This window comes from Urocitellus parryii, chromosome 2, assembly GCF_045843805.1.
Source record: "Urocitellus parryii isolate mUroPar1 chromosome 2, mUroPar1.hap1, whole genome shotgun sequence".
Taxonomy (NCBI): Eukaryota; Metazoa; Chordata; class Mammalia; order Rodentia; family Sciuridae; genus Urocitellus; species Urocitellus parryii.
In genome coordinates this window covers 99591808-99610274 of record NC_135532.1, presented here as the reverse complement: position 1 = coordinate 99610274, position 18467 = coordinate 99591808, and the positions used below count along the sequence as shown (strand labels likewise).

General features: G+C 43.6%; 1 protein-coding gene across 1 annotated transcript in view; it reads right to left on the bottom strand.

The window, feature by feature from the left end:
• Positions 1–18467, bottom strand: part of Ephb1 (EPH receptor B1) — a 417904-nt gene that overhangs the window by 32494 nt on the left and 366943 nt on the right. The window contains exon 12 of the mRNA XM_077793624.1: positions 12341–12556. Within this exon, the coding sequence (XP_077649750.1) occupies positions 12341–12556 (216 nt within the window). The remainder of the gene's footprint in view (positions 1–12340; positions 12557–18467) is intronic.

Genomic DNA, 18467 nt, shown 5'->3' with positions numbered 1-18467 from the left:
ATTAACGCCAGAGAAGAAATTCCAGGGGACCAGGACTTGGTTTTATTCTGGCTTCAATTAAAGGGTCTCCCTGTCTTTTCCTTGCTTGTCTTCATTCCCCTTCATTTTCCCCACCTGCCCAAGAGACTGAACTGCTTCCTGAGCCCAGTGATTGAATGGAGAGCTAGAAATCATATTTGAAAATGGCTTTATAAGGGAGGCCATGGATCAGAAGGGGAGGAGAAGTAGGATTTAATGTAAAACTCCCAGAAGTGAGGAGAGAAGAAAAGCTGGACCCAGGGACACAAAGCCAGCAAACCTGGCTCTTTCTGAAGGACACGGGCCACAGGCTGAGCTCAGATCTGTAGGGGGAGGGGATCGGCTGGACTTAGTGGTGACTTCTTAAAGAGGTGCAGCAAACAGCAGAGCAAGGGGGCTTTTCCTGAAAAGCTTGCAGGAAGGATTATCTTTGAGATAATTTTCTGTTTTCTTTGCATCTTTTAGGTACATTAGAAGAAAAAACAACCTAAAACAGTACTAGTAGCAGTCAAAGTCACTGCTCTGTGGTAAGGAAAGGACAAAAGCCCAACTATTTATCAAGTGCCTACTTGGAGTGTGTGTGTGTGTGTGTGTGTGTGTGTGTGTGTGTGTTTATCACTGACGGGGATCCTCATTCCAAGTTTGGGGAAAGTTCTCGGAGGCTTCCTGTCCTCCTCCTCACAGACTCCCCTAAGCATTTTTCCTCCCACGAGGGCTGGGCATGTGCATAGCACTGCTGGCCTCTGGTGGAACAGCACAGTCTGGGCAGCCTGGACAGGCCAATGCCTATTCCCAGCACAGCCCCTTAGTCTCCTGTTGCCTCCAGGGAGTGGTGGTGGCAGGTTGGCTCAGGTCTGGCCACTCCGTGGTGGCAGAGGGGGCACACCCCCAAAACCCAACTTCCTCTAAATAGGCTCCTTCCCGAAATTTCCTTCACCTCCCAAAGCACCATTAGCTGGAGACCAAACCTTCAACACACGAGCTTTAAGGGGCCTTTAAGATCCAAACCATATCAACGACTTTCTTTCTTTAAAAAGGTTTACCTAAAAAAGATGAGGCTATATGAATGCAGTACAAGGGACCTCCCATGAGTTCAATGCCAGTTTACTGGACAGAGAGTCATGTGAACAGTGACCAGGGCAGGGCTGTACTAGAGGTTGCTATCAGTTTTTCACATGAGTTCTTACAAACCTAAAAAATTCTTACAAACTCCACTTTATGGGTAAGGAGACTTAGGCTAAGTTTGTCCAGCATAATTTGATCCAAATCCTGCCTTCTTTCTACCATACTGAAGAACTGTTTTACCAAAGCAGAGTGAGAGAGAAGGTCCTAAAATGGATCTCCTGCCCCCTTGTCAGCCCACCTTGCTGAACACAGAGCTCAGTTAACTGGGCAGCATCCTATCATGGAATGAAGGTGAATTGTTTTGTGAAATAAAAACTTCACAAATTTCTGCTTAGAATCAACCGTGTCTGGAATGAGTCCTTCCCTAGTCGTGGAATAAAGATGGCTGCTGCTGAACATGGGAATCATGGATGACGGTGGCGGGTGGTGGTGGGGTGAGGGGGCTGCCTGTGCTGCAGAGTTCACCAGAGAAGTGGGCCATGGTGTCTGGTGCTCCCAGGGATGACCCTGAGGGAAAAGTTGTCCCTTGTCTCATGGAGAGGATGAGGTCTTCATGCCTAGTGCCCCAGAGCAGTGCAGGAAATGAGTCTGAAGAGGAGGAACAGGTGAGCTGTCCCGAGTGGGGACAGGGAGTCAATGTGGGAAATGAGGGGCAGCAACTGCAGGGCATTGTGTGAGGAGGTGCTGGTCAAGGGACAGGATCAAGGAAGGATCTGCACAGCTGGAAAACAGCCTTGAAGTCAGCTTCTGCCTCCTGCCAAGAGGAGCAGATGCCAAAGCCACAGTTCTGTTTGAGGTTCACAGAAGGGGACTAGGCAGAGCAGAAAACATCAGCCCGCATGGGAGGAATAGGGGGACTGGCGGTGCAGGAGGAGTGGGGAGCTTGACACAGAGCAGCAGCAAGAGGGTCAAAGGGGAAGGGGCTGAGAGAGATCAGAGGCACCTGGAGGACTTAATGCAATTCAGGATAAACCAGGGAGGCCTGCAGGGAGCAGGAGGGACAGGTCTGAGACAGCCTGGGGGCTTCTTCCTACCTGTTCAAGGAGAAAGAAAGCTGGACTGGATGGGTAGAGGTTTCCATTTAGCCAGCCTAAAATCCCTATCAGAGATTTACGGGATCCTGTTGGATCTCTCCTTACTGATGTCACTGGATAACAGGTGGAGATCAGGTTGGGAATGTATGTGAGCCCCCAGTGCAGAGTTTATCAAGGATGTGTCACCTTTTCTAGTACGTGTGAGCCTTTTTCCTTCTTGGTAACATTAGACAGGACCAGTAATAATGAGAATGTGACCCGGGAGGTCAAGTGTAGAGAGCTGGTCTATAACAGGAAGCGTGGGTATGTTTATTTGAACACACACGACAGTATTCAGAAATCTATCTGCTGAAAGGAAAGTTGTGTAAATCATACAGGTGTTCAGAGCCCAGCCCGTCTCGTTGTTATGTCCCTCTTGGTCGGTGGCGATATTAGGAGCACTTCAGAGCTCTTCCCTAGGTTAGTGGGCTTATTGCAATCATAAGGAAGCACAAAGGAACAAGTTTTATCTGTTCATTATTGGAGGAGCCTGTTGGGAAGAGAAATGCTCCCGGGGCTACAAATAACAATTTAAAACAGAGAAGGAACACCTGGGGGAAAAGTGGGGCAGAGAATTATCTCAGGGTGAGAGATGAAGGATAAGGGCCTAGTAGGAAAAACTAGAAAGCCTTAATAACTATTAATGAGTCTTCACTTATAAAGTAAAACCAGATGTATCACAAGATGGTGACGTTAAAAAGATCTGGAAAGAACTGTATGGAACAGGAAAATTAGGTGGAGGAGACGGGTCTTAAGGACTGTCTTACAGAAGTGATGATGATGGAGGATTATAAGTTGAAGGTTCCACTGTTGGTGCAGAGGAGTATGCTTCCAACGCACAGACTCTCCAGAAAAAGAATAACAAATCCAAGAAGAGAAAAGAAAAGACTACGAAGTTTCTGGAAACTGAACAGCACAAGACTTTACCTTTTGTAGGTTTGGTTTATGGGCAGCTGTGGCCACTGTAATCTGCTCAGTGTTAAAACTCCAACAGAAAAAACCCACCAACTTTTGGGCTAGAAGAACCAAGGGAAGGAGTCCAGAGTACTGGCCACCAGGGCTGCTGGGGAGCAGGGGCCCAATTCTCTAGCTGACCCCAGAACCATGCCTGTATGAAACTAATTGAAAACCTGTATGAAAGATCTGAGCTGCCGCCCACTGCAGATATGACAGTTTGCAGACATGACCAAGTTAATTTCCTGCTAAATCAAACATATCAACACTCTTTGGATTGATGTAACAGAATCCAGAATCTCCACATCATAGCAGTCATGATGTACCTAATTCAAAACTAATAGGTGTACCCAGAACCAGGGAAATGTGACTAGTTTTTTATGGGAAAAGACAATCAAAAGATGCAAATCCCAAGGTGATTCAGATGTTAAAATTATCAGGCAAAGACTTTAAAGCAGCTATTATAGCTATGCTCAATGAGGTAAAGAAAAACATGCTTAGGATGAATAAGAAGATAAAACACCTCAACTGAGAATTAGAAAGTATGTAAAAGAATTAATTAGAAACTGTAGAACTGAAAGACACATGATCAGAAGGAAGTCCCTGAAGGGACTCAATGGCATATTGGAGAAGACACATGAAAGAATCAATGACCTTGAAGACAGATCTGAGGAAGAGAACAAAAAAAGTCAGGGAAAAGAATGAGCAGATTCAGGAACCAGTGGGAACATTCCAGAAGCTCTGATGCCACATGATCCTAGCCCTGAGGAGAGGGAAATGGGACAGAAAATAACATCTGAAGAAATATAGCCCAAAACTTCTCCCAACAGAGTGAGAGATATAAATTCACAGACTCAAGAAGTTTAGAGAACAGGAAAATTTGGGGTGAAAAAAGTATCCCCAAGTATACCAAAGAAAAATTTTGGAAGCAGCCAGAGAAATATGGCACATTCTCTCTCTCTCTCTCTCTCTCTCTCTCTCTCTCTCTCTCTCTCTCTCTCTCTCTCTCTCTCTTTGTGTGTATATATGTATACACATTCATATGAATAATGGTTCAAATAACTGTGTGGCTTCCCATTAGAAACCATGACACACGCCTGTAATCCCAGAAGTTAAAGAGGCTGAGGCAGGAGAATCAAGAATTCAAAACCTGCCTCAGCAACTTAGGGAGAGCCTAAGAAACTTAGCAAGACCCTGACTCTAAATAAAATGTAAAAAGGGCTGGGGATGTGGCTCAATGGTTAAGTGCCCCTGGGTTCAATCCCCAGTACCCAAAAAACAAATAAACAAACAAACACACACACACACACACACACACACACACACACACACACACGGCTGCCAGAAGACAATAAAACCACACTTTTAAAGTGCTAAAGGGGAGGAGAGATCCTGTGAATCTGGAATTACATATGCAGCAAAATTATATTTCAAGAATGAATGCAAAATATAAACATTTCTCTGAAAAAGGAAAACTAGGAGAACTTATTGCATGAAGACCTGGACATGTTCAAGGCAGTTCTTCAAACTAAAGGGGGGATGGATACCAAAGGGCCACTTGCACCTTCAGGGATGATGGAAGAGCAAGGGAAATGGTAACTATTTTGAGTTAACATAAAACATCTTCCTTTTCATTTCTTGAAAATGCATACAGCTGTGTAAAGCAAAAACTGTAGTACCGTCTTTGGGATTTTTAATGTGTATAAATGTAACAAATAGAGGTGGGATGGTAAATGAACCTATTTAATTTGGTTATATGGCTTCTTCATTTTATGTGAAGTGGTACAATGCCAACCCTAAGTAGGCTATGAAAAATGAAGGTGGCATATGTGTGTACTTAATACACCATGTTGTATAATTTTGGAGTAATCATGGGGAAAAAAAGTGCAAAGAAATGGAACCAAAAATCTAAAGATAAATTAAAGCTACTAAATTTTAATTAATAAATTAAAGCCCATCTCTGCCTGTTGGTGGGTGGGAGGGATGTGATGGGCCTAGCCTGTGTGTGTGTATCACTCTGAGAGCAGCAGAGCCAGCCAGTATAGGGGACAGCTGACTTGGATTCTAAAGACCATCATTGGCTTGGCTGTTGGGAGGACAAGGGGTGGAAATGAAACAGAGAAACAGGCTTCCTGGGACATCACAAGTGACCTAAGTTGGGCAGGGGTATCGCACACCCAGGGCCATGGAGCTCTGAGTGCTGGCCTCAGAGTCTGGAGACCTAGACTGAGGGCCAAAGCTATGTGGCTTGCATAGCTCACTTGACCCATCTGGGCTCCTTGTCTGCAAAGTGTGAAGGTTGGACTTATAGCAATTGCCTCTCTGGGGGACGGGGACGATGGGGGAGCCCCATTCCTACCTTATATGCATCTGAATTGCAAATGCTAGGCTCCTTCATGCTCAGGGCAATGATCTTTCGCATCCTACTCTCTCCCAGGTGAAGTATATTTACACCCACTGTTTTTATTCCTGTCTTTATGCCGATGACTCCCAAAGATCTGTCTCCATTTGGACTTCTCCTCCATGCTCTAGACCCATGTATGTATTCATTTGCCTACCAGCAGCTCTACTTAGATATTCCACAAACACTTAAAAAACAAAAGGTTCCAAATAAGGGCCTCTCAAAAACATGTAGGTATTAGAATCACCTGGAAAAACCTCAGTGACAATGCAAAAACCCAGACCCCATTCTACTCTCATAAGTGTGTGACTCTGCACTCCTTATTAGCTTCCCAGGTAAACCTGATACCCATCAAAATTTGGGAAATAGACTTTTAGTTGTTCTAAACCAAATTCACAACTATTCACAACCTATTCCCAACCCGCCCAGCATGCTCACTCTCAGAAAAGTGGGACATCCATCACCCATCCCAGAAACAGGCTGGATACCCAGCATTGTCCTTGGACCTCTGTCACCATCTCCTCTAATGCCATGCACTGTCAGGTCCTCCTGTGTGACCCCATGCACCCTCTGAGCTTTATTTCCTTCATCCCACACCTAAGGCCCCGTGGTCTCCCAGGGCACCCCCCTGCTTCCTCCTCTGGCCTTTCCCATCCACTCTCCACACTGCATCCAGGGTCACTTTTTTTTTTTTTAAGTTCCCTTTGGAGCAGTTTCATATCTCTGAAAAAGCTGCAGGAAGACTATAAAGACTGCTTATACCCTGTTTACCTCATAAGAGCAACTGTCCCAGAAATGTTCTAAGTGTCACCTGTGAATCCCAATTATCATACCTTGTAATCCCATTTTTTTCAGTCTATTTGACTTTTATGACCTTGATATTTTTGAAGATCATAGACCATTTAATAAAATGTGCATTAATTTTAGTTAGTCTGATATTCCTCCTAACAAGACCCAAGTCACATATTTTGAGCAGAGTATCACAAACACTAGATTCTTATATCTGTATCTTGTAGGTGCTACACAAGGATGACTTTGGTTACTGATGTTATAGACTTTAAGTACTTAATTCAGATGGTATTTATCAAAATGTCTGCTGTAAAGTTACTTTTTCCTTTTTTTGTAATAAATAAATATTCGTAATAAATAAATATTTTGAAGCTATGTAAAATCTTATTCCTCTTCCCATATTCTCTCCAAATATTAGTATCCATTGATGTTTCTTATTTGAATTAACTATTAATTTGATGCTTGCCAAACAGTGAGTTTCTAATAATATCATTCTTTCTACTAGAGGGAAAAACTTTCTCTTGCCTCCATTTATTTATTCATTGATATTCATATTCATAATAGGCACCATTTTACTCAATGGGTTACAATCTGTTACTATGATTATATATTCTAAGGCTCAAATGATCCCAGATTTATTCATTAGGAGACCCTTCATGCTGGTACTTGTGCTTTTTGACATATCCCCATCATTCTTTGAGTTCTTTCTCACTTTGTGATACAAAAAGGTGTGCTAGGCTCCTCTTACTTTTCCTGCCAAGGCCCTGGAAAGCGCCATTTCTCTAATGAGACCTGGTTGCTTTCAGTAAAGTCTACAGAAATAAAAATCTAAGTGCCGACGTGGACTCTTGCTACATAGATGTCATTGCTGCAGGCTCTCCCAGCCTATATTTATTCTCTGCCTCGGTATATTTAAAACCACAAGCTCACACTGATACCTCCAATTCCAATTCCACGCTACACAATTCATCCTAGCATTCACGCTTTTCGTATGTACATCCCCTCTCCCAACCACTCCCACTATCCCCAATGCATTTCTTAATATCCCTGCACACAGCTCATCTCTTCATCCTGCTGAGTTGGAGCCCCTCACACACAGGTCCTGATCCTCCATAGGGCTCACTTCCCTTGCTCAGGACATCTACCTTGGTTCTACTTGCTGGATGGTTTTCTTGGTGAAAAAAAAAAAAAACAGGAAGAAAGCCAAGAAAAGTTTTTGTCTTTTTGTATATTTGTTTTAAAGAAGAGGACGAAAGAGATTGTAAGGAAAAGGCAAGAGAAGAAGCCAAGTTGTTTATTTAAGATGAAAATACACACACACACACACACACACACACACACACACACATCTCGAATGGTTTCCATTGGCTGTAAATTCCCTCACAAGGATCTGGAGATACTATAAGAGGTAACTGCTGCTGACCTCCTGGAGTACCACCCAAATGACAGGCCCAGAGGTACCTTCTCATTTCTAGTCCATTTTTTCTCTTGTCACATGGCTTTTGTATGTGCTGCTTCTCTGCCTCCTGTCATACTCATTGGGGGTAAAATTCCAGAGACTGAATGTCAGTGTGCCCCATGTTCATATATTGAAGCCCCTACCTCCAGTGGGATAGTCTGTAGAGATGGGCCTTTGGGAGTAGTCATGGTTAGGTTAGGTCATGAAGGTGAGCCTCATGGTGGGATCAACACCCTTACACAAATAAAGGAAGAGGCACAATCACTTTCTCTCTCCCTCTCTCTGTCTCTGTCTGTCTGTCTGTCTGTCTCTCAATGTGTATACCAAGGAAGGCCAAGTGAGGACAGTGTCAGGAAGAGGTCCATACCAAGAACTCATCCATGCTGTCTCCCTGATCTTGGATTTCCAGTCTTCAGAACTATGGGAATAAATGTCTGCTACATAAGATACCCAGTCTATGGCATTTTGTTATGCAACCCAAGCTGACTAAGACAGTGACCTACTCTTCATGTCTGTGCTGGGTGAAAGTCCTCCTTAATACTAGACATAGGTAGGACATTTTCTTATTTCTTATTTTATTCATGATCTCCCAAAACATCATGTTCCTCTTTCCAGCTGGGAATTGTGCAGGTTTTGAGTATGTGTCTGATTAATGGCCCCTGCCCTCACTAAAGGGGATGTTATGGATTGGAAATAGGGTATCTCCTGAAAGCTCATGTGTGAAATAATGCAGGAATGTTCAGAGGTGATATGATTAGATGATGAGAACTGTGACCTAGTTAGTGGATTAATCCATTTGATGGATTAATAATTGAAAGGAGTACTGTCCTGGATAGTGACTATAGGCAGGTACAGAAAGGAAGTAGGTCGCTGGGGGTATTCCTTTAGAGTATATATTTTGTCCTTGGCAAGCAGAGCTCTCTTTTTGCTTCCTGGCTGTCATGAACTGAGCTGGTTTCCTCTGACATGCCCTTCTGCCATGATGTTCTGCCCCACTTTGGGTCCAGAGCAATAGAGTCCGTTGAGCATGGACTTAACTTCTGAAATCATGAACCAGAATAAACTTGTCCTCCTCTAAGTTTTTCCTGTCAGGTATTTTGGTCATGATGAAGCAAGTGAGAAAAGTAATGATGTCTCTTTTTTCTTTTTTAAAAAATATTTTTTACATATACTTTTAGCTGTTGGTGGACCTTTATTTTATTCATTTATTTCCATGTGGTGCTGAGAACGGAACCCAGTACCTCACACATGCTAGGCAAGTGCTCTACCACTGAGTCACAGCCCCAGCCCTTAATATCTCTCTCTGCTCATGATTATGTCTCCAGCCTGTAGCCCAATACTGGCACAAAGTAGATGTTCAAAAAACTACATGTTATGTGAATATATTATTTGCATTACTAGAAGCACAATTTGTTTACTCAGAACATATAATTTTTCTGTTTTGAACAAAAGGCAAAACTTGAAGAAATGTCATAATAAATATAGTAAGGTGAGGGACCACAGGATTGTGAACTCTTAGGTCTACGGTAAATAAACTTTATCATCTAGAAGAAGTACAAAACCACAATAAATGATATAAATAATGTACACAGGAAAATAACATGGAAAAACTTTTACCTATGAAATTTTAATGTAAGTTTCATGTAAATTGTATATTTGGCTCAGATCATTACTTAGATGATTCAGGATCATTAAAATGTAAGTCCTTTCAAAGGCAAAATAGAATTTCTTCAAAATACAAATGTGAGCATCTATGTATATGTGCACATTTTAGAACTGGGCAAGGTGATTTTGAAATGCAGTTGAAAGAAAAGATAGTTAAGAAGAGCCAAGGACTTAAGAAAAAATAAAAAGTAATGAGGTATCACTTGCTTTGCCCAAACAGTAAGGTTTTTCCTAAAATTATTATAATCAGAATAATGTAGAAAGTAAAACTTCTGCTAATTGTTATTATAACCAGAACAATATATGACTGAGCACAAGAATAAAAAATCAATAGAGTAGAATTGAGAATCAAATGTAGTTCATATAAAGATCTTAATGTCAAGGATGGCATGTGATTCAATAAAAAATGAATAATAATAATAATGTACTAATAAAAAAGTGTCAAGAAATGAATAATATTTTTAATAAGTGGTGTTGGCATAGTTGTAGCCCAGTGCTGGCACAAAATAGATGTTCAAAAAACTACATGTCATGTGAATATATTATTTACATTTTTAGAAGCACATTTTGTTTACTCAGAAAATATTATTTTTCTGATTTGAACAAAAGTTCAAAACAGTGTGAGAATACATTTCCCGATACATTCAAAAATAAATTCCAGAATACCCCTGGTACCTGTCAATAAGAGAGTGGATAAATAAACAATAAATTCAGCAATAAGTAGCAATAAATTCCTGCTTGAGTGATTCTTTAAAACATAATGCCAAGTAAAATCAACCACACACAGAAGAATATATCCAGTATGCTTCCCACTTATGCAAAGTTTTAGTATATGAGTTCCTAAAACAAATCTAGGGTTGAAAAATATTGGAACAGTAGTTGCCTCTTGGTGTGTGTGTGTGTGTGTGTGTGTGGGCGGGGGTATGAGAATTGATTGCGGAGGGACCTGCGGGAACTTCCTAAGGTAATGGCCATGTTTCCTATCTTGCTGGGAGTTTGGGTTGTATGCAGTTGTGTGTATTTGTTAAAACTCTAAATGCACCCTTAACGCATGTGCATTCGTTATATGCAAAAAATTTCCAAAAAAAAATTATTGTAAACAAAGATTTAACTTCAGGTAAAGACATGTATGATACTATGTTTAGGGGTGATATATATGATATCTGTAGTTTACTTGGAAATGAGTCAACAAAAGAAAATGGAGTAATGGATATGCAGAGGTATAGATAGAAGTCATAAGATTAAGCAAGTATAGAAGGTATTAATTCTAGAATCTACGTGGGGGAGTTTCTGGCTGTTTTTCTGTCAAATTCTTTCAAGTTCTCTATATGCCTGATATTTTAAAAATAAAGCATTGGGAAAAAATAAGTAAATTTTGGTTGTACCAAGTATTTAAATGTAGAATAGTTCCCCAATAAAATAGTACAGAAAACTTTAAGAAATATTTTATCACCTGTGAGTGAAGAAAACTTTCAGGACAAATGACAAGCTGTAAGAAGATGTAAAGAAAAAAAGATATTTTTGGATGCATTGATATTATTGGATGCATTGGTAAGGGTGCAAGAAGACAGACACATTTCTTCGCGGGAGAGGTGAATATTTACAAAGTTTGTGAAAATCAATGGGGCAGCAAGAATGCCCAAGAGATACATAAGAATTCAGGGAAATAGGCATAGTATGATCCCAATTTTAAAGTATAAACGCTTTCAAGTTTTCGAACAAAGAGAAGAATGTGAAAGACACACATCTAGCTGTTGAAAACCGAGTTCATCAGGGATTAATGAACTTTGGCCTGACCAACAGCCTGGCTGGTCACATTTTTATAGCCTTTGAACTTTAACTTTGAACTTTAACTTTGTAAAGGGTTATATAATTATTTATGCAATGTCCTCTATTTTATCTCTTGGCCAGCAAAGCCTAAAATATTTACCATGTAGCCTTTAGGAAAAAGTTGATAGACCTGCCTGGGGGGAATCATAATTTACCAGTTATTCTTTTGCGTTTACCTCCCTGTATCTTTTAATATTTTATAATACACATTTGCAATTTTAAAGAAGAGATAGATAGGTGGGCAGGGAGGAGGGGAAGCCAATCACGTTGGATGCTGTTGGAAATGGATATAAGAAGACAAGAGAAAATCAGGGATGCATGTTGGGAAGTCACTGTAACAATCCAAGACAAAAGAGAATGGCAGTTTGTGGCAGGGTGGTGGCAGTAGAGAGGAAGAAAGGCATAGATTCTATAAGAACCTATGGAGTTGCTGAGGGATCGGATGGGACGGCAAGGCCCAGGGCGGAGGTGGGGGGAATCAAGGACGATTCCCAGTGAAATGGTGACAACTACCAGGGAGGCTCTGTTGGTAAGTAGCTCCAGAGGTCTATTTTGGACTTGTTAAAATTCTAAATGAAATTGTGTGGATGAGGCAGTTGGATTTAGATGATTATTGCTGCTCAGGATGTGGAGGGGGAGGCTCAGCAGGAAATACCAATTTAGGAGTACTCATCGTGCGCCTGGTGCTTATAGATATCTGGAAGCCATGTAGAGGAAAGAGAGAAGGAGACCCAGAGTCCAACCCATCTGGGGACTGAAACCCTCAACCATGCCTGGAGCCAGCTTCCTGGTGACAAATGTCTCTGGTACCTTGTCCACCTGTATGGGTTCTCCAAAGTCATCTGTTCCCATGGACAACTGGCTGCTATTATTTCCCCAGAGTTAGATGATCCTCCCAGTCTCTGGATCCCTCCTTGAAGAGATCAGCTCAGGTGACCATTTCTTCCCAGATGCCCTGCCACAGGTCGTCCCCAGCCACCTTTGAGTCCTGCCATGCTTTCCCTGAGAATATCAAGAAGGACTCACCAAGGAGCTGGTGTAGGTGGGGTCTGAGGTGTCATCCTGGAGGTAGCGGGAGAGGCCAAAGTCGGACACCTTGCACACCAGGTTACTGTTGACCAGGATGTTCCTAGCTGCCAGGTCCCGGTGCACGTAATTCATCTCGGACAGGTACTTCATGCCAGCAGCAATGCCCCTGAGCATGCCCACGAGCTGTATCACCGTGAACTGCCCATCGTTTTGCTGTGGTAAGACACAAAGGGCATCCAGATCAAGACAGACTTCAGTGGCTAATCAGAAGCCAAGGTGCTGTGGCCTGCTGCTTGCCGGGCATGCAGCTCACGGCTGCCCTTCCCTCCCCACCCCCCACCCTCATCCTTTCCTTGAACCTCAGCTCTCTTCTTGCCAAGCCCTGTCGATTTCATCTCCAAATTACATCTCAAACCTATCCACTCCTCTCCCTCTCCACGGCCACCATGCCAACCAAGTCATGGTCATCCATCACCTGGAACAGCCTCCCGCACCTGCCCCCGCTACAATCCATTCTCTCCACGGCAGCCAGAACCATCTTTTAAAGACATAAATCAGGCCATGTCACTCCCTGGCTTAAACTCTGTAATAGCCTCCCATTGCATTAAGGAAAATCTCCAAACTGCTTAGTGGTTTGTCCATAAGACCCGTGGGACCAGCTGCTACCTTCTTCAGCCCACTGGACCCTTCACTCCCATGCTAAGTAAAGCCACTGTGACTGGCAGCCCCAGTGCTCCCCAGCCAAGTTCTTCCTGCCTTAGGGCCCTGTTTTTTTAATTGGAGGGGTAGGGTACTAGGGATTGAACTCAGGGGCACTCGACCACTGAGCCACATCCTCAGTCCATTTTGTATTTTATTTAGAGACAGGGTCTCACTGAGTTGCTTGGTGCCTCACTTTTGCTGAGGCTGGCTTTAAACTTGAGATCCTCCCGCCTTGGTCTCCTAAGCACTGGGATTATAGGTATGCTCCACGGTACCTGGCAATTCCTCGTTTTTTGCCCCACGATCCATACCTACATCTCCTTCTGGTTTTTATTAAATGTCTCTTCTTCAAAGAGGACATCTTTATAACTATTCCTCCCCTCAACACCACCAGGACTTACTGAAAACTACATTTCAGTGCGTGTCCTTATTATTCTTTTTAGCACAAGTCACAAGTTTTAATCTTGTGTATGTTCTGTGTCCGCCTGTCTGTCTGTAAGCTTGACTTTCTTGTCGTGACTGTAAGCTCACTGAGGACAAGAAGCCCCACCTCTTGTGGTCACCACAGTATTATCAGTGCTGAAAACTTTAACAGAGAAGGAAAACAAAACTCAACAGAATTAAGTTGCGTGAATTTCTCATACACCTCTTTCTGTTTTCAAAATTAAATGTGTAAGGCACTTTGTGCCTTAGAGGTAGCTCCAGTCCTTATGTTAGGATAACCATACCTACCTTACAGGGACCAGGGACAGAAGCTCATGCACAGTGTCTGGCACTTGGGACTCTGCTAGCTTATGGGAGATGCTGCTATTTCTGCTCCCGCCAGCCTGCAGTGATGCCCTCTCTCTGGTCACTGATAGGATCACAGTTTCTTGCTCAGAAGCCCTCTTCCCTGAGTAGACAGACTCCTCAACTAAGGTACCTGTGACTTCCTCCTACTGGGAGGTCTTAGCTCTGCACTCACTGGTTAGATCAGTGGATCCTGGGTCATGTTGCCAAGAGCACCTTTCCCCATCTAGTTCAACCTTAGCTGCTCCCCAAAGGGCCATGGGTTGTGCTCTATAATTATAGTACAACCCAGGGCACAGGGATCCTCTGGTTAGAGGAGAGGTAGGAAGAGGCAGGACACCAAGGGTCTGGTCAGTTACTGCTGAACACAGACCCTGGGAAAGGCAGCCACACTTTCCGCCACACAGTCATCATATGAAATGCAGAAAGGGTAAGCAGTATGAAGAGCTCTTGATGTTACACATGGCCCCCAAGTAACATGATGTCATTTAAACATGTGCGGACACATCATTTACGCATGTATTCCTCCTAAAGCATTTTTCTAAGCAAAACAAAACAAAAAACTAAGAAAACATAAAAGACTTATTTAAAAAATACCATGTTTATTAGAGAAAACCACAATGATGAAGAAGTCCAAAAACCAAAAGCATGAACTATAGAAGACTTTTTCTCCCGGGAGATTGCAAGCCACCATCCATCTTCTGGGGGATTGTGCCCCTGATTAATTGGAGGAGTGAAGCAAACTCTTCCTTCCTGAGACCACTGCCAGAGGGAGCACCCCCAAACACACTGGGTTTGGCACCCCACAACCCAAGGCTGTTTCTAACTTAAATCTCAACCACCTCCCAACCTGCCCAGAATGCTTTCTCGGTAACATTTTCTTCCAAAGGAAACGCGCAGAACTGCTGCTGGAAACTCTGACGCCTTTCCAGCGCCCGGTGCCCATCTGTGAAAGCTGGATGTGCAGCGAGTGAGGCGAATCCTCCTTCTCGCTAATGAACTTCAGTCAACACCTCCTCAAGCAGTTAGCCAGCCTTTCCCTAGCGCCACGCGTTTTCTCCAAGCGGGTCCCTGGGGATCTGCCTCCTCCGACAGTTGTCACGCAACTTCTGTAGAATACAAAAATGTATCTTGGCTGCAAATCGCACGGGTTGTATTTTTCCAAAGCAGTTTGTTATTTCCTCTTGGTGTGTGTAGACAACAATGCGCTGAAAGAATGAATGCCTCTCTGAAGGAAGCTGATGTTTGCAGGAGGGCCCCGGGTGGTGGGGTGGTGGCTGCAGGCGAGTTGGAGAGGAGCAATGCTGGAAGCATGTGTGGCCACGAGTCTGTGTGTCTGCTTCAGGTCACTGGAGGTTTCCGAGAGCTGCTTTATTATCTCGTTGGTTTCAAAATTGAGATCGGGCATCCTCAGCTCCTGGGTTCATCCTCAGCTCTCTGGGCTGGAGAGCTAGAAAGACCCCGGTGGGATCCAGGCTCTGCTGCTCCCTGGCTGAGTGAGCCTGGACCAGTTACTCAACCTCCACAGCAGTGATTTCCATATGTGTGAAATGAGAGCATTTGTTGTAGGGTTTTGATGAGCGTTAAGTGTCTTCTCTCAGTGACCTGTGAATACTAAAGATGGCAGCAGTGGTCACTGCTACTGTCAGAAAGGCCATGATGTCCTCCACATCAGCTCATCCCTGTCCTCAAACGTGCATGGTGAGAGAGACTGAGGGCTCTTGGGGCAAGATCTCTGGTTTCCAGGGCATGCCTATGAGATATCCTAGGGCCAATGCCCTTAAAAAACACCACCACCACCACCACCAACAACAACAACAAAACAGTCCCAGTGCATTTTGAGCTCAACAGGTAACAGGTAGACATCTGTAATATACCCCTTGCCATCTGCCCAACAAACAGCGATCTCTTCCATTACTTGCCTTGTGAATGGCAAGTCACTCTCCATAGAATATGTTTTGAGCCTTAAAACTGGTCCTGAGCAGTAGGCAAGACAGGCAATATTATATTGTTTTGATAGAAAAGATAAAGGAGATCCAGAAAGTATATGCGATCAGCCTTAAATCACTCTGGGTGGCTTTGAGTTATAACAGGAATCTAAATCTGGAATGGCAAATTGCTTCTCCACTGATATTCCATCTCTGATCGCCTGGTAATGGCTCCCTCAAAAGCTGGAGAAGAAGGTCATTAACAAGCTCCTCAGGGAGAAGGGCCACAACTGATTAATGATGCTACTCTGTCCTTTCACTCCTGTTCAGTGCCTCATCCACATGGACTATGCAGACTTGGGCATGTGCAACCCATTTTCCTTATGGTCTGCAGGGGAACCACATATCATCACAGGCAGGGTTCTGTCTGTTGAATTCATATCTTGGTGAAACCTAAAGATATAAACATATTAAGATTTTCTGACATGTTCAACTGTCTCATGCTCAGTGTATTGGTATAACTTCCAGAGATTTGAATAGCAGCATACAAAACAAGCAAGACCCCAAAACAAAACAAGACACCCACCAACAAACAGATTTCTTAGAGTCTTTGGGAAAGATCCCGGCTCCGTGCTGAGCATATGGTAGAAATGGTGCAGAGAAGAAATACAGACCTAGGCGGAGTGATTTAAAATTTCTTCCCTTCATGAAGTGCTTTCTGCTGAAATTGCTTTTTTGAAAAAGCACTGAAGCCACTTGCTGGCCCTTATATTAGACAGGAAGGATTTAGGTATTTCAACTTTCATTGACAAATCCACTTCAGGAAATGAAACCCTTATTTGATTTGTTTGAAGAGAATGAATCATAGATTTTTTTTTAACTGAAAGAGAACTTTCAAGCTCTTCCAGCTCAATGCCTTTAGTTTATAGATTGAAAAATTGAGTTAACAGACTTGCTGTAGGGCCACAGGGTGACTCACAGAAGAAGCCAAGGCATCTGGGCTTCTATCTTCCAACTTCAGCTCACGAAGAGCTTGTCTGCTGAGAAGTAGCCCTGTTTGCCATTACTCAGGGACTTCTCAGAGTCTTCCAGTTATGGCCATCTGTGAATGAACCAGCAGCAAGGACAGGATCCTGCTTTAGGCAAGAAGGCATCATGGAGCATGTTGACCTTCTTAGCTAAGGCACAAGACATTGGCTGGCTTCAGGAATTGTTCCTAGACGAGGGAAGAGCCGCCATATTGAATCCTTTACATCTTAGTGCCAAGGAGGAAATGTTTAATTAGGAATGTGTCAAATGATCTACACTCCTTGGTTCAGTCATGAACCAAAGCTGTTGATAATAACGAACCACCTAATGAGCGTGTGCTCGAAAAATAAGAGTGTTTCCAAACCTTCTAAAATGTGAGGATCTCTAGGTCCTACAACAAGGGAGGAACAGAGTGGATGGTGAAATGTCAAGTCTGGTGTGCTGACAGGATCCCTGTGGCCCTGACCCAGGGCTGGACCCGTGGCCCCTCTCCAAAACTGCCATGTCCAGGAGTTGGAGGAAACGGTTGCGTGAATGGAGGCCTAACCCTTTTCCTTTCTTCTCTGTGTGGTGATCCTAAAATTATCCTCCTTCCCAGAAGATGGACCCTGTAGAACTGAACTGATGACCTATTTTTTCAATTTTATCAAGCAGCAGATACATCAATTAATGTTGCTATGCTCCAGGGTTCGGTAGTAAGGCTGAAATTAGATTTATAGATTACCTGCCTCCAGGCGGTGCGAGAGTGAGACACGCTTCGTCGCCTCTCTGCTCCTGGCACCGCCTGCTCTCACCGCCCCTTCTTGCGGTGCCCTCTCCTCTGTTTTCCCGGGCTTCTTTCTTGCTCCTGGGTTTTCTCCCTCTGCCCACTGGGCCTCAGCATGATGAAAAACACTAGTGTCCAACATGCCTCTGTGTCCAGGGACCCAGAAGGAAACAGGCCCTGGGAGGAGCAGCGGTCTGGAGTTTTGATTGTCACCGGTTTCTGAGATGAATCTCCCTGTCCCTTGTACATCCTGGGGAAGGAGTCTGGTCACAGTCCCCCAATCCTGGGGTGACTTTCTCTGGAGTACATTCCCGTGACTGGTAGGAAACAAATGACTCCTGAAAGGGTCTTGAGGCTGGTCCAGAAAATACTTTTCCTTCTGTTATTCCTGTTTATTTGATTGTCTTCCTGAGATCTCCCATCAAAATGAATGTCCCTAGGAAAGCACAGACCATATCTTGCTCTGAGGTGGCCACAAAGGCAGCGAATGAGATATCATGTACATATAGGAGATTTAAGTCCTTCTCTGTGATAGCTCTGTGCTCCACTGTGGCAACAAAAAACAGGACACAGGTAGGTGATAGCTGGAAGCTGTGGGCCCTCAGGTCCCCAGGGAAAAGGATCTTCCTGGGGCAGATTGCATTTTGTGATGTGGACATAACAAGATCTTCCATCTCTTAAATGTAACAAGATACTGGGCTGCTGTCCTGCTTTCAAAACATGGGAACATTTCCCCCCCTTAGATCTTGGTGGGCTGGTCACTGTAGTAAAAGTGACATTATGTGACTTCCGAGGCTAGGTTACAAAGGTGAGAATACAGCTTTCATTTTCTCTTCTTGGGATACTGGATCTTGGGACCCAGCTTGCCCTAAGGAAGCTGAAGCCGGCCACTCAGAACAGAGAACTGACA